This window comes from Stegodyphus dumicola, chromosome X1 (assembly GCF_044657685.1).
Source record: "Stegodyphus dumicola isolate Sdum_Otavi_A_Nest chromosome X1, ASM4465768v1".
Taxonomy (NCBI): Eukaryota; Metazoa; Arthropoda; class Arachnida; order Araneae; family Eresidae; genus Stegodyphus; species Stegodyphus dumicola.
In genome coordinates, this window is record NC_140780.1 from 200,421,711 (window position 1) to 200,443,324 (window position 21,614).

General features: G+C 32.5%; 1 protein-coding gene across 9 annotated transcripts in view; it reads right to left on the bottom strand.

Moving 5' to 3' along the window:
* The window catches only part of LOC118202998 (uncharacterized), a 309,092-nt gene that overhangs the window by 31,244 nt on the left and 256,234 nt on the right, over nucleotides 1-21,614 (bottom strand). For 6 of the 9 annotated variants that reach the window (XM_085807995.1, XM_085807993.1, XM_085807994.1 and 3 more), the window contains 2 exons: nucleotides 14,542-14,646; nucleotides 4,851-4,979 (listed from right to left, as the gene is read on the bottom strand). In XM_085807995.1, the coding sequence (XP_085664121.1) occupies nucleotides 4,851-4,979; nucleotides 14,542-14,646 (234 nt within the window). Of the gene's footprint in view, nucleotides 1-3,381; nucleotides 3,499-4,850; nucleotides 4,980-14,541; nucleotides 14,647-21,614 lie in introns of those variants that run through there. The other 3 variants (XR_015038645.1, XR_015038646.1, XR_015038647.1) reach the window with 3 other exon arrangements.

The following is a 21,614-nucleotide window of genomic DNA, read 5'->3' on the forward strand; positions in this document are numbered from 1 at the left end:
AAAATATATTTTAAATATACGTGTCGCAAAGGGTTAATAAGCGACTTTTAATATAATTTTATTGTTAAAATAAAATTTTCGAGATAAAATTTCTACTAAAATTATTATTCAATTATATAAAAGAAGTGCCGCAGCTTTCTTATTCAGGGCTCTGGTGCTTTCCAGATAGAATTATTTATTACAAAAACTAAGAAGCCGAAATCCGGTGGGCTCCAGCCCAATTTAAGCTCTGACTGAAAGGGGGGGGAGTTCTTCTATCATCACAAAAATTAAATATACTTAAAGTATAGCTGATGAAAATTCCAGGATGAAACAGAATGAGGGTATAAGTGGGTGGAAACAAAAAATGAGGGGAATCTTGCTGAGAGAGAACGTTCTCTTTGACAACGGCTCTGCTCTCTGCTGATATAATTATAGCCATCAAGCAGATGTGTGTCAGGGATAAAATGAGTCCTGAATCTGACTCCTAAGGATGAATGTAAAGTTGGTGGTTACGCTTTTGCCCCCATTAGTGGATACTGTGGGAAGATGATGTATAGGATGTGCTTGAGCAGTTTATCTCAGTATTTCACTCTTATTGTACTCACTGTTACTTAACGCACATTTAAGAACACAAATTTTCCTTCCTGCGAGGATAACTAACTGTAAGCACTGATACACTAGATACGATGGCATGGCGAAAAATTTACGCGTTTCTAAACAAACTTCCCCATATTTATTGCCTTTCTTAAAGGAAAAGGTTTCTGCATGTGAGTGAGGGGACTTTACTTGAACGTCTCATGTTCTCATGAGTTCATATTTCTAAGGAAATAGAGTATTGCAATGTCTGCTTATTGTTAAACTAAAACGTTAGGAATTCTAATTTTTTTCTCCTTTAAATAGTGGTTCAGATTTATAAAAAGAAGTACTGGAGCTCATCTTATTTAGGGCTCCGGTGTGCTCCAGCTAAAATTGTAATTTATCTTAAAAATTGAGAAGTACTGGAGCCGGGCTTCGGCGCAATTTAAGCACTGCTGCACACTGTAGTTTGAATTCCTCCCCAAAAAAGCTGAATTATCAGTTTCTACATAGTCATGTGCCCAGTCACTTAAGTGAAGAACTGTGCTTTTTACAGATGAGTTAAGACTAAGCTTGGACACTGATTCTCATCATACCTGTCTGCATCTGGTGAGAGCCTAGAACACAATACATACCTCCCTCATCAGGGAAAAGTATCATTAGGAAGGTGGCAATATAATGGTTTATGCTGGCATTAGGTTGGATGGCCACACATCTTGCTTGTGTTTGACAAAAGTTTGCTAACTGCTATGAGGTCCAGACAGGAGATCTTAGAGCCAAGGGCGCAGTTGGATCTGGGCTCTTCTTAATTGATAACAGCGCTTGTCATATAGGGCTCAGCTGGTCGACAATTACTTGGAAAGTGAGGATGATCGACAAATGGTTTGGCCAGCCTGCTCTCCTGACCTTAACCTTAAAAAGCATGTTTCGGATACTCTTGGGACAACAATTTCATCTTGCCATCCCCCTCTGAAAGCCACCTGTAGCTGAAAACTGCTTTGCTGCAGAAATGGGATCGACTACCAGTGACTCCTCATCTGGCTCCTGTCCAGCATGTAGTCACACTGTGCGACAAATCTGGCCGTGAAAGAGAGACAGAATCCCATATTAGACACATTTTCAGTTTGATACCATAACGCGGTTATCGGACACCCCCCTTCTGTGAACTTTTAAAACAATCATACATATATAAAATAACTTTTGAATGCTACATCTCTTTCTCTGATACAAATATACTCATATATTCATAACAAGCTTCATTAAAATCGATCCATTAGTTTTTCAGAAGTTCCATAAAATGCTGAAATTCTCTTAATTTTGCAAAGAAGCTTATATAATAGTTGTGCTATATTATTTTACAAAAAATGTTACACACAAGATATTGCAAAATTCTTCATATAAAGAGTGGCTGATTATTGAAAATAATCATTGATTAAAGAACAGACATGTTATACAAATTTATATGGGAATGGGAAGACTTAACATTGATGTGTCATAGATGCAATCACAGTTCACATCCACAGCTTTAGATATGCATATGAGTACTGCACTACCCTGTGTATGCTCCTTCTGAACAGAAATGAAGAAAACCCAAGATTTCCAATTTTCAATTTGGTATCCTCAGTATGAAATGAAGAAAAAATGATAAATTAACTTATCAAAGACACCTGAACCTTTGAGATCCAATGAATATCTTAATTTGAAATGAAATCTAAAAACTTCTGAACACCTTTGCCCACTGATATTACTTCATTCAAGGAAGGATCATCGCAGCACAGTGTGTTTCTGTCAAATTAATATTCATTGTGATTTTACCGCATTCAATGCTAAGTCACAGAATCCTTTTCTAAACTCTGAATTGACTTATTTTACATGGAAGTTTTACTGAGCGCTTTCGCTCTTCGATTTCTCGATTGAAAAAACATGTTTTCTCATGAAAAGTAAGAATTTTTCTTGTCTTGTTTTTGCAACAGAATCCTTTTCTAAACTCTGAATTGACTTATTTTACATGGAAGTTTTACTGAGCGCTTTCGCTCTTCGATTTCTCGATTGAAAAAACATGTTTTCTCATGAAAAGTAAGAATTTTTCTTGCCTTGTTTTTGCAACTTACTCTAGGATATTACATGTATTTGCATTTATTTCATATCAATTGTTGTGATTCATAGCATACATTTGGGAATTAATAAAACTCGTATATTTATTATTAATCCGTTCTTTCCACAATCACAAACTGTAAAACGCATTAATTTGATTTGGAAGCTGAACCTCCTTTAAATAAAATTCTAAAACATATTTTCCCAAACTTTTTGCCCTAAAAACCTCCTTTACTAGGTTTATCTTCTTTTTTGATCAGCGCTCCATAGTATTGATACAAAGATAAATTAAAAGCAATTTGAATGTGATCTGCAATTATTGACTCATAATGCTTTAAACACATCAAATTTATAATTAAAATGCTTTAAAAATAAGGAAACAGAATGCTAATGAATACATTCAAAAGCATTTACAAGAATAAACTTGACAAAACATGCACAGATTCATGTCACAGCAAGAACAGTTGTTTATATTGAGGAAAAAACCTGTTACAACACGTGAGTAAAATACGATTACATATGGACTTATCGTAATGTTTTTAGTATTTTAGATTGATAGTTAATAATGTCTGTTCCCTCTGAAATTAAAAAAAAAATTAACCTACATAAAACTCGGACCAATATGCACAAAGGGTTGACTGACATAATTTGTTATGGGTCTCGTAAATTTGCATAATGAACAATTGCATACACAAAAGAAAATTAAAATGTAATTTCAAAAATATTTACGCAACCAAATTTTCCAAGCATATTCTTATTGATTACTTGCTTCTCAATGCCCTCTTTTTCTTCAACTGAATAATACCTGATCCCAGAATTCTTCAGTGCTCAGTTAGGAAAACATTGCTTTAGAAAGAAAGAAAATGAAGAAAAAATAAATATGGACAAAACCACCTTAGTTTAGGATTTCATAGTTATAAATATCATCCTCAGAAAGAAGAAGCTAAAAAAATCAACTGCCAGAGTGACTGTGCATTATTGTCCTGAAGAAAAGCGTGACAGAAATCGCAGGTATAATCTCTTCCTTTAATGTTATCTAATGGAATATTCCTAACACACGAAAAAGCATGCAGCAGTTACAAAATAACAATGCCAAAGTTTCTAAAATTTAACACCTTCCACATTCACCATGATATGAAAACTTGTCAAAGACTGAAAGTTAGATCTCAACTGATGGTAGATAATCTGGTGGAAATTTATACACTTTAATTCAATAGCATCTGAATTTGGCTAGCTATCAGTTAATTAGGGCAAAGCAAAAGCAATTTATCTCTTATATAAAAGACATTTACACAAAAGACTTTCTAAGAGATAGTGGTGCTTGCAATTACGTTGAACATGGAAGAAACCATGCAAACTTCATGCATACAACCCATTCACAAGTAATCAAACCTTACAACAAACTATCAGTTTTAAGTCGCCTTATGATGCATGGTTGAGCATCTGGATTTGAAAAGTGTGCTAATAAGCTTAATGATATTATTATAAACATCTATAAATATTTAACATCTATAAATAGTTTTAAACAGATTTTTATTCTTTATATAAGTTCCGAAAGTTGCCATACCAATGTATTTCTTGAAACACAAAAATTTCCTAACAGATTTGAAATACCAAGTAATTATTATTAACAATAAATTAACACATAAATCAGTACACTGCAGTAATTTATATAATGCTGCAAAATGTCATATAAAACCACATTTTCAAGAAGTATCCAACACATCAAAACAAATATGAAAGCCACAAAGGTAGAATTCAATTATAATGGCAGAACAAGGTATTTTCTCTCCATCAAAAATAATTTAATGGTATTAATTAATGCATTTTCATCATAAATTAATTTACTTAACCTGACCTATATGAATTATAATATAGTGTCCTACATATAGTTCAAATAGATAAATTAATTTATAATAAAAATGCATTGAAGGAATACCTGCATTTAGAGAGATGCTTTTTGAAACTTTATTACTGAATTTAGTCATCACCCCCCCCTAATTGCAAACCTTTTCAAAATTGCTTCCTAAAATTTTTAATTGTTAAGCTTTTACATACTAAAAGCCTACAATTTACATAAAATTGCAAGTTAGAAGCTTGTTTACAGTAAATGGCTGTCTGTTTGCAGCAAACTGACTGTGACTGTCAAAGTTTAATTATAGCATAAATGTCAAGAAATATCACTTTCTTAGTCATACCTCTAAATGCTTCAGTGGAAGATTTTCAAGAGTTTGAGATGGCCATGGACCTATGGATGTAGGTACTGTTCCACCAGATTTAAATTCATGTTTCTGCCTACATGGGCGTTCTATGTAATGCACACCATCCTAAAATGATCAGTTTAACATATTTCAGTAGTCTGCTCAATTGCAAACACAGCAATAAAAAATATTATGCATTTGCTTACATTCAAAAAAATGATTTTGCTTTCTTTTTAAAAAATACCGCTAGTAGCAAATAAATACATCTGTAACTAATAAGAAAAACTTCAAACAGAGTTACACTCGTAATAGCTTATAAAAGAAGATTATCAGCGCATTAGATATGGAAGAAATGTAAAGCCACAGATAATAGCTGTCAATAAAATATACTAGGTGTGTGCATAAGGCTTATGGTTTTCAATGAAGGACTTAAGTTGTTGCAAAACATACTTATTTATAGAGTACAGCATGTTCATAAAACTCCTAATGCAGCCTCCATTTTTGCAACCATTGGTTGTAGACGTATACTTCCATAGACAAAGCATCAGTTTCTATTTGTTTAGTTTAACATGAGTTTGGACTACTGAGAGCTCCGTTACAGCTTTGCCTTTTTAGATGTTCTTTGCACTGCACTGCGTTTAACGTTCTTAGTAGTTTGCAGTGCAATTACTGATTGTGCTTTGTGATACTAAGAAGAGCTATGCGAGTATTTTTGGGGAATTCCCAGATCTGTGAAGGATTCCTTTTCGTGAAATAAATTTTATCAACTTGCAATTGGTTCTGAGTGCATTCAATACATTGCGAGTCCATAGGCAAGCAAGAATATTCTAGAAAACTGCAGTTAGCCAACTCGTAATATTATCTGAATAAATTAAAATAAAAAACATTTCTATCTCAAAGAATTTTTTTGTACTGCTATTAGAAATAAATCTTCATGTAAATATTATATTATCTAAAAACTTACACATTACTTGCGTAAGAATGCGTTTGGCATACCAGATGTAACAGAACTTCAAATTCAGGAATGCTGCATGATAGTAAATTATAAGAGAATATACCTGAATGAGATAGAATTTAAAAGAAATATTCTGAATTATTCCCAACCATCTCAAGGAAAGTGGTAAAACTTCCTTTTTGAAACAGAAAAAAATCTAATAAAACCCCCAAACTTTAAAACTAAATATCTCAGCGAATCTCTTCATACAATAGTCAACCTTATTACCTCTATTTTACAGAATGAGTACATACTTCTACTAAATATATCTATATGGGCCAGGGGACTGTAAAGAAATGTAGATTTCATAATTTTTACAAAACTGAATTATAAAATTTTAACATACGTAAAAATGTATATCATAATTTTAAATATTTTTGTTGGTAGAAGTAAATGGTTTTGACTAATGGTTGGCAAAATAAAGGCCACATAAAGATTTCAGGGTTTGTAGTATATTCTTCATTAATAATTATAATCTTCTGCCAGAGCCAGAATATACTACTTGTGTAGAGACATTAGGATTATTTTTCGAAGCCAAGTTGATGAAAAATTAACAGCGCCTTTGGCAGGAATCGAACTACGGACCTCTGGAATACCGCCCAGCGTGCAGAACCACGAACGCACGCTAGGAAAAGCGGGAGGGATACCTTACATACTCCCCTTTTTAAAGGGTGACTGGGGCTTTTAGGGGACCTAACTGCCAAATCCTGGGTGTAGAGAAACCTCATCCAACACTCTTTTAGTTTGGGCACCACTGTAGAGACATTAGGTATGTTTTGAAAGCAGGAGAATTGAAAAATTAACAATGCCTTTGTTGGGAATAGATCCACGGACCTCTGGAATACCGCCCAGTGTGCAGAACCACAACAACACGAAGGCATGCTAGGAAAATAGGAAAGATACCTTATACTTGTACCTAAAACACTTTTCGTAGTCCATCCATTTAATGAATTGTGGGAATGGTTTTATCATTCAAGCATGTAGTCAATAAAATGGTTCTGAATGAAATCCCTGCCCCTCCTCGTACCAGTACTTGTAAGACACAATTTTCAGAATTCTTTGTCCACACTGGATTTCAAACGAGCAGAATTTTCTTATCTTAAAACAATTCTCTAGAGAAGATGCAAGTAAATGAGTGAGGGTTTTTTCTCGAATACCAGATGATAGGAAGAGAAGTACAACTTCTGTATCCCATCTTGTAAGGTTTTAACATTCAAAATCTTCCCTTTGGATAGACACATTATGTTCACATAAAAAGAAGTTTATGAAATGCTTCTAAGGCTTACTGTTCATTAAAAGTCTTATGGAAAAGAAGTGGTAACTGTGAACTGAAAACCTGATAGACTAAATGCATTCTCTAGTCTAGAAACATGAGCTCTGAAATTGTATAAATCACTGGAAGAAGCATTCTATTAGTTTGTTGCATGTTAATTTATAACGTGTCAAAAATGCTTAAGCAAAAAGGTTTAGTCCCGAAAGAAATGGATAAATTACTAAAACATCTCGATGTTCTTGGTAAATGCAGCCCTTGACACCAAACAAAGCTGCATTTAAACTGAGAATTTCCTAAACAGCACTTTGCAATTTATTTAAACAAAGAAATATAATTGATTGATAAATGCAAATATCCCAAGAAAGTGCTCAAAAGACAGAAAATTGAGAGACATTGAAATTGCTTTTCTACAATGGTTTCAAGCTATAAAGCTAAAAATATTTCTATTTCTACAGCTTTCTCACTAATTCACAACATGATAAGAAAGAAATTTATCTAGTGACATAGGACTACAAGTTGGAGAAACAGAAATCCAATATTATTCATAAGAAATTGTATGGTCAGAAGAATGAAGTGGATCATCATACAGGTCATAATCATTAGTTAATAGATGTGTTACTTGGATTGCTAAGTTAATAGAAGGCCATACAAAATTTATAATGAGGATGAAACTGGCTGTGTTACAGAAGATTACTAGAACACACATAAATTTTTTAAGTTGGAATGAAGATGATTTAAAAAAACTAAATAAGTTACTGAATTAATAATGGGCAATATAAACCCAACAATTAAGAAGACAACATCAGTTATTGACAAAAGCAGAAAACATATATGTTTGCAAGTAGCCAAAAATTTACGTCTCACTTGCCATAGCAATAAGAACGCATGGATGACATATACTATTATTGGGCATCCTCAAAATCCCTGAACAACTTTAGCCTGTTACTGTGATCCTGTAAGAAGTAGTGCTGCAAATATTTTAGTGTTATTGCACATATATCAAAACTTTTCCCAAAAATTTGTTTTAGTTTAATATACTTAAAAATAATGTAAGGATCTTCTTTTTCTTCTTCTTCGTAAGCTCCACAGCCTGTTACAGGCCAAGGCTGTCTCTCCAAGATTCCTCAACTTGACCCCATTTGGTAAAATAGCCCTGCATTAGTTAACTCAAATTAACCTTAAATCCTCCTCAACACCATCTATCCATCTAGTGCAGGAATCCTCAACCTTTTTGTCCCTAAGAGCACATTTTAGAATATCTGCTGGATGGCGGGCACCATTTACTTTTCAAGGTGAATTTATAGTGGACAGAGTTAATAACACATGCACATAGAAAAAGAGATTGGTCGCATTTCACTTTGTGCTGGTGTATGTGTTGGATGCAATTTCTATTTCATTAAAAATGAGAAAACATTCATATAGAATTTTATTGAAAACTAAGACATTTTTATTGTGATTGCACAGCGTCGGGCACATGTTAAATGATCAGCAGGCGCCGTGATGCCCGCGAGATTAGGGTTGAGAACCCCTGATCTAGTGGTTGGTCTTCGTCTTACTCCCTCAATTCTTGAAAAAGTTATCTTTTTGGTTGGAAATGCATCATCATATCTAAACACACACACATTGGCCCATGTGTTAGATATCATCATATCTGACACATGGCCCAGCCATCTGATATGAAATGCTTTTACAATTCTCACAATAACAGTTTCAGTATATTTCCTATATTTTCCATATAGTTCATGATTACAGAGAATCCTCCAAATGCCATTTTGTTGTACATTAGAAGTCCAGAAATCCGCAAAACTTGGAAAAAGAGGTTGTGCAGATTTTAGGATTTTGCGAATTTCAGGACAGAAAAGATAAATCAGAATATTCAGACTAAAAGTGCAAAATAAATAAGACATATTAGATACATTTAATTAAATTATTAAATACATTATTGCAATAACTTATTATATGCATTAAATTAATATTACATATATAAATTGATTATATTATTCGTTGTATTATATGTACACAGCATCGAGGTTTGCCGATTTCGCCTCCTGCAAAGATTTCCGGTTTTGGATTCCGGTGTTAGAATCACTGTTGCTGTAAAATTTCAACAGCTTTCCTTTATTTTTTCGTATATTATAAACAATCGTGTCGAAATCCCATATGATTCTGCTATAAACTGAGGAGTAGCACCTGCCTCCATCTTTTGCAGAATTTGCACTTTTTGTATTACCATCAGTGCAATGTGTTTACGTTTTCCAATGTTGCAAACAGTAAAATGAGTACGTTTCTTATCTGTAATTGTATTAAAAAGGGCTTAAATTTAAAATAGTCTTAAGTTATCTACAGTATATCCAGGTAAAAAAAAAAGCAGAACAAAATAATCTCGTGAAATAACAAAGCTCAGAAAATACAACAACGTGAATCGTGAACTTGAAAAAAGAGTTGAGTGAATTGTCTGCTTTTTTACCTTGATGCAGATTAGAGGGGGGAAAACTTATCATGATGTCAATAATTTGGTATTTCCATGATGACTCATTATTATTCGGTAAGTATTTTTTTTTGATATTTTATACTCAATGTTGCAGTTTTCCGAACTTATAAACTGAATGTTTGTATTTTGAAAGGCATTGCGGATTTCAGGTCGGTGGATTTTCGGTATTTGACTACTGCTCCAAAGATCTTTTTTAGGATTTTTCTTTCAAAATTTGATATCAGGTCTTTCTCTGCTCTGTTTAAGTATCCAACATTCACTTCCGTAAAGGGCAACAGGCCTTATTAAAGTTTTAAATAAATTTAATTTAGTTTTTATGTTCATTAGGTTGGATTTAAATTGTTTTTTAAGGCTGTAGTAACATCTATTAGCCATAAACATTCTATTTTTTATTTCAATTTTTATATTGTTGCAATTTGTGATCAATGTGCCCAGATATTTAAAATGTTTTACGGTTTCAAAGGTTTAACTGTTTATCTTCAAGGTGGATAAATGAAGTTTTATTAGGTAAAATCATAAATTTATTTTCATCCTCATTTATGATTAGGCCCATCTTCCTTGCTGAATTTTCAAGCAAGACAAATGCCTTGATCACAGCTCGTTTTGATAGCCCAATGATATCAATATCATTATCAAAAGCCAGCAGTTGAACGGTGCTGTGCAAGATGGGTCCACTTACGTTTATTCCAGAGTCTCTTATGGCCTTTTCTAGAGCTACATTAAACAACTTTCTACTTTTAAAACTTTTTTAGAGCTATATCAATATAGCGAGTCTCCCTGTCTTAATCCTTTCTCAGTGTAAAAAGGTTTTGAAAGATATATTGAAATTTTCATTCTACATATCACCTTTTCAACAGTCATGCTCATGAAGCTTATCAGTTTCTTCGGGATATTAAATTCCAACATCGCTTGAGTAGTTTTTCTCTGTTAATATTCTCATAGGCAGCTTTAAAGTCAACAAACAGGTGGTAGGTGTTGATGTTACATTCTTTAGTTCTTTCCAAGATTTGCCTAATAGAATGCAATTATCAGTTGTTCTTCCCTTTTGGAATACACACTGGTCATTCCCAATAACATTAGAAGTATTTATAAGCAATCTTTTATACAAGATAATGGAGAAGATTTTATATACTAAATTCAGTAAGGTAATTCCTCAGTAATTACAACTTTCTAGCTCGTCTCCTTTTTTATAAATAGGACAAACAGATCCTTCTTCCCACTAAGTGGGCATTTGTTCCTGTGTTAATATACAACAAATTAGATAATGGATTGCTTTATTTCAATTTGTTTCATTGATATTTAAAAGCTACTCCTTGATGCCATCTGGTCCACCTGATTTATTACTAGAGTAGAAGTCCAGAAATCCGCAACGTTTGGGACCAGAGGTTGTGCGGATTTTAGGATTTTGCAGATTTCAGGACAGAAAAGATAATATTCAGACTAAAATTGCAAAATAAATAAGGCGTAATAGATACATTTAATTAAATTATTATTACATTAATACAATAATTAATTATATGCATTAAATTAGTATTACATATATAAACTGATTATATTATATTGTTCATTTACATTAGGCTCCTATTTTTAAATCAGCATGAATCTGCTTCCCCTTTTCTCTCAGGAGTAGTCCTGAAATAGGTACCTCACCACTCCGCCGCTGCCGGAACCACTCGTACAAGACAGCATCGAGGTTTGCCGATTTCACCTCACGTAAAGATTTCTGGTTTCGATTCCGGTGTTAGAATCACTGTTGCTGCAAAATTTCAACAGCTTTTCTTTATTGTTCCCTATATCATACATAGTCTGTATGGCAATTCCATACGATTCTGCTATAAACCGAGCAGTAGCACCTGCCTCTATCTTTAGCAGAATTTCCACTTTTTTTCATTACCATCAATGCACCATATTTACATTTTTCAACATTGCAAGCAGTAAAATCATGAGTGAAATTATCTGTCGTATTAAAAAGTGCTGAAATTAAAAATATTCTTAATTTATCCACGAAAAATCGGGATAAAAAAACGACATCACTAAACAATCTTGTGAAGCTCAGAAAGTACAACAATGTGAAGCGTGAACTTGAAAGAAGAGTTGAGTTAATCGTCTGCTTTTTTACCTTGATGCAGATTAGAGGGAAAGAGACTTTTATCATGATGTCAATAATTTGATATTTCTGGTATGACTCATTATTATTCGGTAATTATGACGTCATTATCAAGTAAGTATTTTTTCTTCGATATTTTGTACTTCATGTTGTGGTTTCCACAACTTATAAACTAAATGTTTATATTTTGAGAGGCAACGTGGATTTCAGGTCGGCGGATTTTCGGTAATTGGCTGTATTTAACTTTTCGATTGCCAGTTCAACATCATATAGAGTTGGTGGATTATGCTCCATAACCTTACCTTCACAACTCGTAGAGGGTAACATGTTATAAGTAGTTATCTTCTCTTTCCTATTTCTATCCAAAAGCAGACCCTTAAAATACTCACGCCAACAGCCCAGAACCTCCTCTATGTCTCTGGTGATTTCTCCATTTTTTCCACCTACAAATTTGAGGATCAAGGGCTCTGAAAATCATCATGTCACAAGGAAGTTGAAGCAGGACATTCAAAAGTGAATGTTTGGTATGGGATGCTGCATGACAAGATTTTAGAAAAATTTTTCTTCCAATGAACAAACAATAGCGTTAAAGTTTAAATTTGCCTACAGCTAAACGACCGTAAACAAGATGTCATTTTCTTATCACATGTCAAGGTTGTGTAACTTCAGCGACTAGTTATAAAAGCTTTGAATCTTGCTTGTGAAAGTGTGACAGTACTGAAGGTATAAACTGTTTTATTCCCAAGCAACAATAAAATCCTTCAGACATGGGTTATTCTCAGATGTCCTTTTTCTTTCATGACATGTGGATGACACCTTGGCATCTACTGCTGGTTTCACCATCATTTACCCACTTTGCACAAATACAAACCACAGCAGATCATGAACAACCTCCAAGTCATGCATTTTCGGAAATACTCGTTCTGAGTCTTCAGACTATTATAATCTGCCCTCTATCAAATTTGCTTAGATCAGCAACTTTTCCCATCACTTACAAAAGTAAGTTCAAGAATGATTCCTTACCTTCTCCAGCAGCAGTTAAATAACATTCACACTTAATCATGTGCTCTCCATGTCATCCAGATGAGTTCACTGAAAAATGTGGAGTTGGTCATAATGTTTTGGCTCATAAGTGTATGATGTATAAGTGTTGCAAGGTACAAGAAAGGTCAATAAGGAACTGGGATATTTTCTTGCATTCTTGTAGAAAAGAGCTTTCACACTGCTGAATTGTTTCTGATGGTGAAAATTGACTAGCAACACTTCCCCCTAGAATGTTCCACACATGTTCTACTGGGTTCATCTCTGAGGAACATGCTGGTCATTCTATTTGAAGGATTCCTTTTTTGAAAAGAAAATTGTTCAACAGCTGAACCCGATGTGGTCTCGCATTATCGTCTATCAGAATGAATTTATCCCTAATTGTTGCAGCATAAAGGACCACAATATGTCTAAGGATTTCATCCTTAAATATTGCTCAGCCATTGGTGCTCCATTCCTAATAATATGTAGGTCAGCACTCAGCACGGTCACTGATAGAAATACCGGCCAAGACCATCACTCTGCCTCCTCCAAATTGGACACTTTCATGCACAAATGCAGAAGTATTCCATGTACCAGGTCTACAGATGATGATTTGCCTATTGCCAAGTTGTACATGAAAGCAGAACTCGTCTGTGAAAAGCACATTGCTTCACTCATCTTGTCTCCCATATGCACCTGTGCCCACCTTCTGCTGGCAGCACCGTGGTCCTGTGTCAACAAAAAACAAGCCATAGGTCTCTGAGTATACAAACAATCAGTAGTTTTGGAATCGTTTTGAACAGTCCGAGTTGAAACGTTGGTACCAATAGCCCTCTAAAGGTGCTGGTGCAAGAAAGTGGCATTCATAGTGTGGTTTCTTCTGGCTATTAGTGTTAAATACCGATCCTCATTTTGTGTTGTTGTAGACATACAACTTTGTGCTGATCTTGGGCGAACATTTCCAGTTTCCAAAAATCGATTCCAAGCCTGAAAATGACACTTTGAGAAAGTGCTAACACTTCTGCCACTGTGGATTGCATCTGACCTGCCTCTGAACGACTGATGGCTATCCAGGCAACCAATCAGCTTAATTATCTTGCTGAGTCATTGCATTCACTGTTATACAACATTCAACGCATGTCAGTTGTTTCTAATCAGCTCCTACAGGAAGAATGCTGAAAATCATTTTTCATTCCTAAACTAAAATGCAGCTTTCAATGTCACAGACAAAATTTGCATATTCCCATATCTGTAAACATTATAATTTTCTTTTTAATCTCTTCTCTTTCATTTTTATTTAAAAACTTCTCGATTATATGGTTATTTCAAACTCCCAATGTACCTTAACTGTTTTGAGCAGTGTGTAGTTAGCTAGATTGTTCAACTGAAGGGAATAGCATATGACAGCAAACTACTGGTATATCATTACTTTAACCATTCATGTTTAGTTCTTGTTTCTTTCATATGCAGAAAGTTAATTTTAGTTTATTATTTTAAATTTCAATTTTAATGAAAAATTTTGATGTGAAGCCAAGCATAAAACAATGCAATAAGAATCTATTCAACACTAATATTTATCTGAAAACCATCTACCAATATCAATATAATCAATAAGAACATTAATAAGAAATAAACTGTACAAAATAATACACTATTGATAATGAAATAATTTTAATAGACGTATAGAAAACCATCAGAATATTGTTACTAATCAAACAGCTACTCTAAGAAAATTTAATTTAAATATAAATTTGACAAAAAATAGATAATGAAAAATAAGTTTTTGTAACAACATCTTACCTTAGCAACAGTTCGTTCTCTTTCCTGTATTCTTTTCTCAATTTCCCACAGCTCTTCTTTCAAAATACTGGTATTTGGATTCTTATCTGATGCATATTCACTTATCTAGAATAATTTCAGATTGAAAAAGATTTGTGTCATTACAACTCATATGCAGGAAAAATATCATGTGATTCTAGTTCTTCAAAATATTTTACTGGAACACTTCAAAGCATTTTACTGGAATAAATTTAAATAAAAACATTGAGTAAAAATATTTTACAAGGTGTTCCAGAAATAGGTGTGATAACATTACATGGGTATTCAGTAGGTTAAAGAAAATAAAATGCCAGTGGAATGATTTCAATGGACTGTTTCATTCAAGAGAAGAAACTTTAAAATCTTTTAATGCCACTACCAGTTAGACAAATGAAGGTACAGGGTGAAGTATTTGTAGGCCTGCAGAGTCCAATAAGATGTAGAGTAATCATCAATCATTTGATGTCAAAGCAAGCAATATTGCATCAGAGGAATATGGACTACCTGACACATTCACAGATGACATGCATCATCCAGTATGTTATGCTCCTATCAGATGAAATCAATGGATTCAAATCTGGTGATCTACTGATACACAGAATATCTCCAAGAATAAGTAATAGGTATCCCTTTGTTTTGCTATACAGAAATTACATCATAGAATTCTGAAATTGCATAATTATAGAGCAAAGCTGTACACTGAAACCATTCCAATGGCAATGACTCCAGAGAAAGAAAAAAAAAAAAAAAAAAGGGGGGGGGGAAGCAGAATAAAAAAAAAAAAAAAAAAAAAAGCTTTTGATTAGAGCATTTTGGAAACAAACAAAAACAAAATGAGACAGCGAGAAGAAAATGATGGAACTTCATTTGGTTTTTGTTCCAACTTTTAATTGAACTCGATTTTTGAGAGTTTTGATTCTGCGGCAGTTGGATATATATTGTTTAAATGATTATTGTTTTAAACGAACAATGTAAATAATAGTCTGTCTGCATAATACTAAAAAAAAAACTAGTTATGACTGATTATATCCGAGTATTCTAACTTTAATTAGCAACAGCCCTTTGCTCCATTTCAATGAGGTTATTTCCTTTTTCCCTCCTAAATAGCAAATGCTTGCAACAAATTTCTTTAAATGGCATCATTTCAAAATCTGTCTATGTCATATGGTTCTTGGATAATGTTCATGACAAATATACTTCCTTACAAAATTACTTGACAAAATTACTTGAAATTAATGTTTCAGTCAATGATGGCTCAGAAACATAAAATCAACCACTCAAAATAAAGCTAAACCAAAATTAAATTATTTTGAATCATGGTTTTATCTCAGACATATTACATTCTCTCTCTTGCTTCTATCCTGCCAACCTCTTTGCTCTTCGCTGTCATACTTTTTTTAAATTCCATCAAAATTAATTCTTATGAAGATGTAGAAAAGATTTAAATGTGATCCAGAACAGGCTTGCAGATTGTGAACATTGCACTGTGTAATTCAAGTTATGAATGTTTTTCTCAACAATAAAAAATTTAAATCTGCATGACTGCTAACACCTTTCATTCAACTACTTTATGCATCTCTTTGCTAACAACTTCTAAATTACTACCTTTTCCTCCCTTTTGACTAAAAATGTTTTTCCTGATTTGAGTTTCCTTTTTTTTCTGATGAACATATTCACTAAATTTTGTGACATCATGTACATACATATATATATAAAGGTGAAGCAGTTATTTTAGAAGAAACTGAAGTATTTAAGGTAAGGAATCGAGTCATCTAAAAAAAAAATGATCAAATGATGAACTGGATGCACTACTAAAAACACATAAACAGACCTAAGCTGAAAGAAAATGTAGTTTTGGGAAAGGCAAAGTAATAAGGCAAAATCTCACACTTCAATATACCCCAAAAAGCTAAATGTCCTTTGTAATTACATAAGTTACAAAAATAAAAAAAAATAAAAACAAGAACATGAAATGGAAGACTAAGGTAGTACAATGGAGCACGATGACATCACCAGGTTGAAAAAAGATAAAGAATGAAATGTTGCAAAAGCCTTCATTAGATAAAAGGCACATGTTCAGCTACATTTGCCATATTAGTGCATTTCCATTTCTACTCCAATAAACACACAAAATATTGAATTAATTAAAAAATCTCAACACTTTAATGAGTACGAAGAAAAACCATTTCCAATTTAGCACAGAAAGATTGAAACAAAAATGAAAGAGTGCAAAAAATGAATATATTGTCAGCATGCGCTTAATCTAAATGAAGAATTTTATTCTTCCTTTCCTCAGTTTTAGTTAATTTCAATATCTACTATGAACTTAATCTCAGGATTAGGCCTAAGATAACAGTGGTTAAGAATCTCACCAAGAGGTACTGGATGTATGGTCTTGAATATCTACAAATGTGATTCAGACACCAGTTATTGAATGTGGGTTAAATTGTCAGTCTTCATTGCCCCTTACCTAATAGGTCACTGCCAGGTTTGGAGCTTCCAGACACATTAAAGTTTCCTTTGCTAAGTCTTTCGCCCTATTAAATAGTTTCAGCATTCGAAAATTTGTGTCCTTTTATGCAAGCACTTGTGAAAAGTGACTTTTGTATTTTAGTATTTTGCTTCTAGTTCATTGTTTCCCTTTTTAATCTCTTCTCTTTCATTTTTATTTAAAAACATCTCGATTATATGGTTATTTCAAACTCCCAATGTACCTTAACTGTTTTGAGCAGTGTGTATTTAGCTAGCTTGTTCAACTGAAGGGAATAGCATATGAGAGCAAACTACTGATATATCATCACTTTAACCATTCATGTTTAGTTCTTGTTTCTTTCATATGCAGAAAGTTAATTTTAGTTTATTATTTTAAATTTCAATTTGAATGAAAAATTTTAATGTGAAGCCAAGCATAAAACAATGCAATAAGAATCTATTCAACACTAATATTTATCTGAAAACCATCTATCAATAATCAATATAATCAATAAGAACATTAATAAGAAATAAACTGTATAAAATAATGCACTATTGATAATAAAATAATTTTAATAGACATATAGAAAACCATCAGAGTATTGTTACTAATCAAACAGCTACTCTAAGAAAATTTTATTTAAATATAAATTTGACAAAAAATAGATAATGAAAAATAAGCTTTTGTAACAACATCTTACCTTAGCAAGTATTAACATCTTACCTTTTTAGTATAATTATTTTAACTAATAAATATTGAATTTTTTTAGCATAAATCCAGTAAGTTCCTAAAATACTTTGGTAAATACTAAATTAAGAACGATATGGTTTTTTTTTTCTCAATGTAACATTATGCAATACCTTTCCAAATCTACACAGATAATACAATAAGATCCCCAGGATGTAAGAACACAGATAATATAAGAAAAACTTCCCCAAAAAAGAAATAAAAAGGATAAAAAGGAACATTATTGAAAAAATAGCATGGAGCACAATGTGACAGAAGGCCGAAACACCCATGTGACAGGTTGCCAAGCAAGAAACTTCCAGCCTTTAGTAGGGGGTATGATCTCCTCTGACAATTGTGCAGGTTTTACATCGTCTGTCCACGCTGAGTATAAGGATGTCAATGAATTATTAAGGCATTGCTGCCCATTCTTCTAGTAGTGGCAATTGCAGCTCTGGAATCATTACTGGCAATAATTGCATGTTGCTATGCATCTCCCTAGAAAATCCCATACATGCTTGATAGGATTTAGATCTGGAGACCTTGCCCGCCAATCCATGCACGCAATATCTTTACTTTCCAACAGCTCTTTGACAGCAATTATGCTATGAGGTGGAGTGTTGTCGTCCATGAACTAAACCCCTTCACAAATTTTAGGAATGTGGACTATAACAACAAAAGAAAGCAGGTGTGTCGTAAATGTAATTTTTCTCCAGGTTAACTGATGTTCCTCCATGTCATGTTCAAACACCTACTAGTGAGGGCCAACAAAGGATTAATTGACAGTATTGATGTTGGCCAGGATCACACATTTCACCCTTGGATGCTAACGAATGTATCCTAAAATGTGTTTTTAAGTCAAAGGTTTGAAACTTGAAGGCTAAATATAAATCTAAAAGTATGCATGTTAAAATATTTGTAATTAGGCACACAGTTCAGTTAAGTTTTTATTAAATAGAGTAAGGCATGCAAGGGTTATCTGCCTAAAGTAAGAGATGCCATCGTGGAGGAATTTCAAAGAAAAACTGACCTTTGAGTGGTTATTAAAAATAATGCATGTAATTTTTATTCAAATTATATTTATACATATTTCTTATGTATTTTCTTAAAAATGCATGTTCATATTTCTTATTCAAATTATATTTATGCATATTTCATATGTATACGCTAAATTATTATAAATTACTCAAAAAATATAGTGAATGCACAGAAATTAAAGATTTGCACATGCCAGAAATGAAAAATACGAAATACGTATGGGAAATATGCATATGCTTGCAAAAAGCCTGTATCTGCCTTTAACAAAATGCTTAAATATTTATTAAATTATTCATAAATGTATTTGAAATGAAGGATTTATTCATTCATAAACTCCTGTGAAAGTTACTGTGAAGAACTCTAATTATTAAATGCATCTAAATTTATAATGATTATAAATGTTATCTAAATATATAATAACCTTAACATTGAATTGTAAACATAAATTGAAATCTTGTTGACAAATATGTTTATAAAACTATTTAAGCAAGAATTGTTCGTACTCGTCTATGAGATGCATACTTAAGGAAGTAATAAAGAAGAGTTTTAGAATATGTATTATTGAAATTAAAGGTAAAAAAATCTAATAAATATAATTAAAATAATTAGTCCATTACATTTTATAATAACTCAGTTACAAGTATTAAATAATATTTAAAAAAAATCTTTTTTTATTCCCTTTCAGAAATATTCAGAAAAATTCAAAGTTAAGTACATGGAAATAAGCACCAATATTTAACGTACTTTGCTATTACAATACAAGGAAATTAATTAGAAATGGACTGAATAGAGCATTAATTATAAATTGACTTAGACTTTCCGATTTAAAAATGCCTTAAAAGCTAAAAAATCATGTCATATTTGAGAAAATATTTTAGAAAGATCTATAAATAGAAAAGAAAGAATGCAGAATTTTAATATTAATAAAACAATAAACTTTTATCTTAATTTTTGTAACCCTTAACCAAATAAAATCGAATTATCTTAAATTTGTTTCTAATTAACAACTTGTGAAAATATTTCATTCAAACTAAACCCTTCCGAGCAAACTGTTCTGTGAAAAGTATAGCATTAATTCTGTTCAGAATGAAATGTTTAAAAATGTATTCTTTTCACATAAAAATACATTTTCATTCAAGACTCTGAAATATTGTAAAAAAAAGAAAAAATATATATATTTATATGTATATTTACGATGTAATTACAAAATATTTACATCCGATCGTGTCAAAACCATTGATCTTAATGGTAAGACACTAAATGTTTTGGTCACCACAAATGCATCACCAGTGCTTCATAGCAGTGTATGGGGGAAACCGGTCATGGCCTCTCCTTCTTACTTCTTACCTCCATGGATTTTCCCCCATTATTCCATGGACATTTATGATTTATTTGTGAACACATTCTTTAATTTATTACTTTGCCATAATCAGTTCCAAAAGAATTTTGACACAAGTAATTTATAGCATATGCCTACAACCAAAGTTGAGGAAATAAAGGCTGGGTAAAGACTTGCGGACACAGCATGTTCGTCTCTCTCTTTATATATGAGAATGAAACTAAATACAAAGAATACATATTTGCACAATTTGAGCAACATGTTTCTCTCTCTTTATATATGAGAATGAAACTAAATACAAAGAATACATATTTGCACAATTTGAGCAGCATTTATTTAATTAAATAATCTTCAGTTTTCTCTCCTTGTATACATATATGTAGTTCTCAGACACTAAAAATCTATTATTTTCATTTTAGTTTTATCACTTTAGGATCATAATATGTTAGTAATACAAAAATTTATTAAATTAGAAATATATTTAATTTATGCACATAATGTCACAAATAGCCTACATGCTAATGCTGAAGGCTGGCAGTGTTTTCTTTATGCTGATGAATATGCTGATGAACTTTATGCTGATCAATAGTTTTCATGACAATTGGCATAGAAATACTTGTTACTAAAATCTATGAACATCCGAAACCTTTTTTCTAAACCGATGATTTATTTTTAGTTACATACAATCATTTCGCTGTTCAGCTTGTGTATAGCCTGAGTATGATTTCCATATTTAAAATAAAATATCTTGGTCATTTTTGAATGCACAGGAGTTACCATTTTTGTGTTTTATTTTTTTATAATGACAACAAAATTTTCCTAAATATAAGGATCAAGGAAAACTATAAAAAGTTAGATTCTGTAACTTTTATAAAATTAATATTTTTCAAATTTAAAAATGCCAAAACATGACTATTTGCATGATTTAAACATTTTTGTAATTGGAAGTATGGACAAACCAATATTGTGAATATAAAGTCTGGGTAGAGACGTTTATGGACTCAAGAGTGTGTGTGTGCATGTGTACATATATGAAATAAAAATGCAAGAAAAAGACAGGAGCACTGAGGATGCGTAATACCCAGATAGGATAGATCATCAATCCATACTGAAGATGAAGCATTCCGATTGCGTAGTATATGTTGAGTTCGTAATATGTTGAGTTTGTAATATCTAAAAACTTGGCAGTCGAGACAGTTTTAATTCCACTTTTATTTGCAATTGATATTTGTGGCCGCAGTTCGCTTGGTACTCTAACCATGCCTATTCAAGAACATTTACATTTTTGATACTATTGCAATAGGAAGTAGCATAGTGAAATTACGTCCAAGCAGAGCAGAGAAAGAAGCTGAAGTGCGTAGTTAAGCAAGATGGAAGCACATGAAGAGAAAGGTTTTGGTTTGAGTTTAAAGTTTCAGCTCCTAATTATTATATCATCAATGCAGTGCAAGAAGGAATGATCTAAAAATGACGCAATCG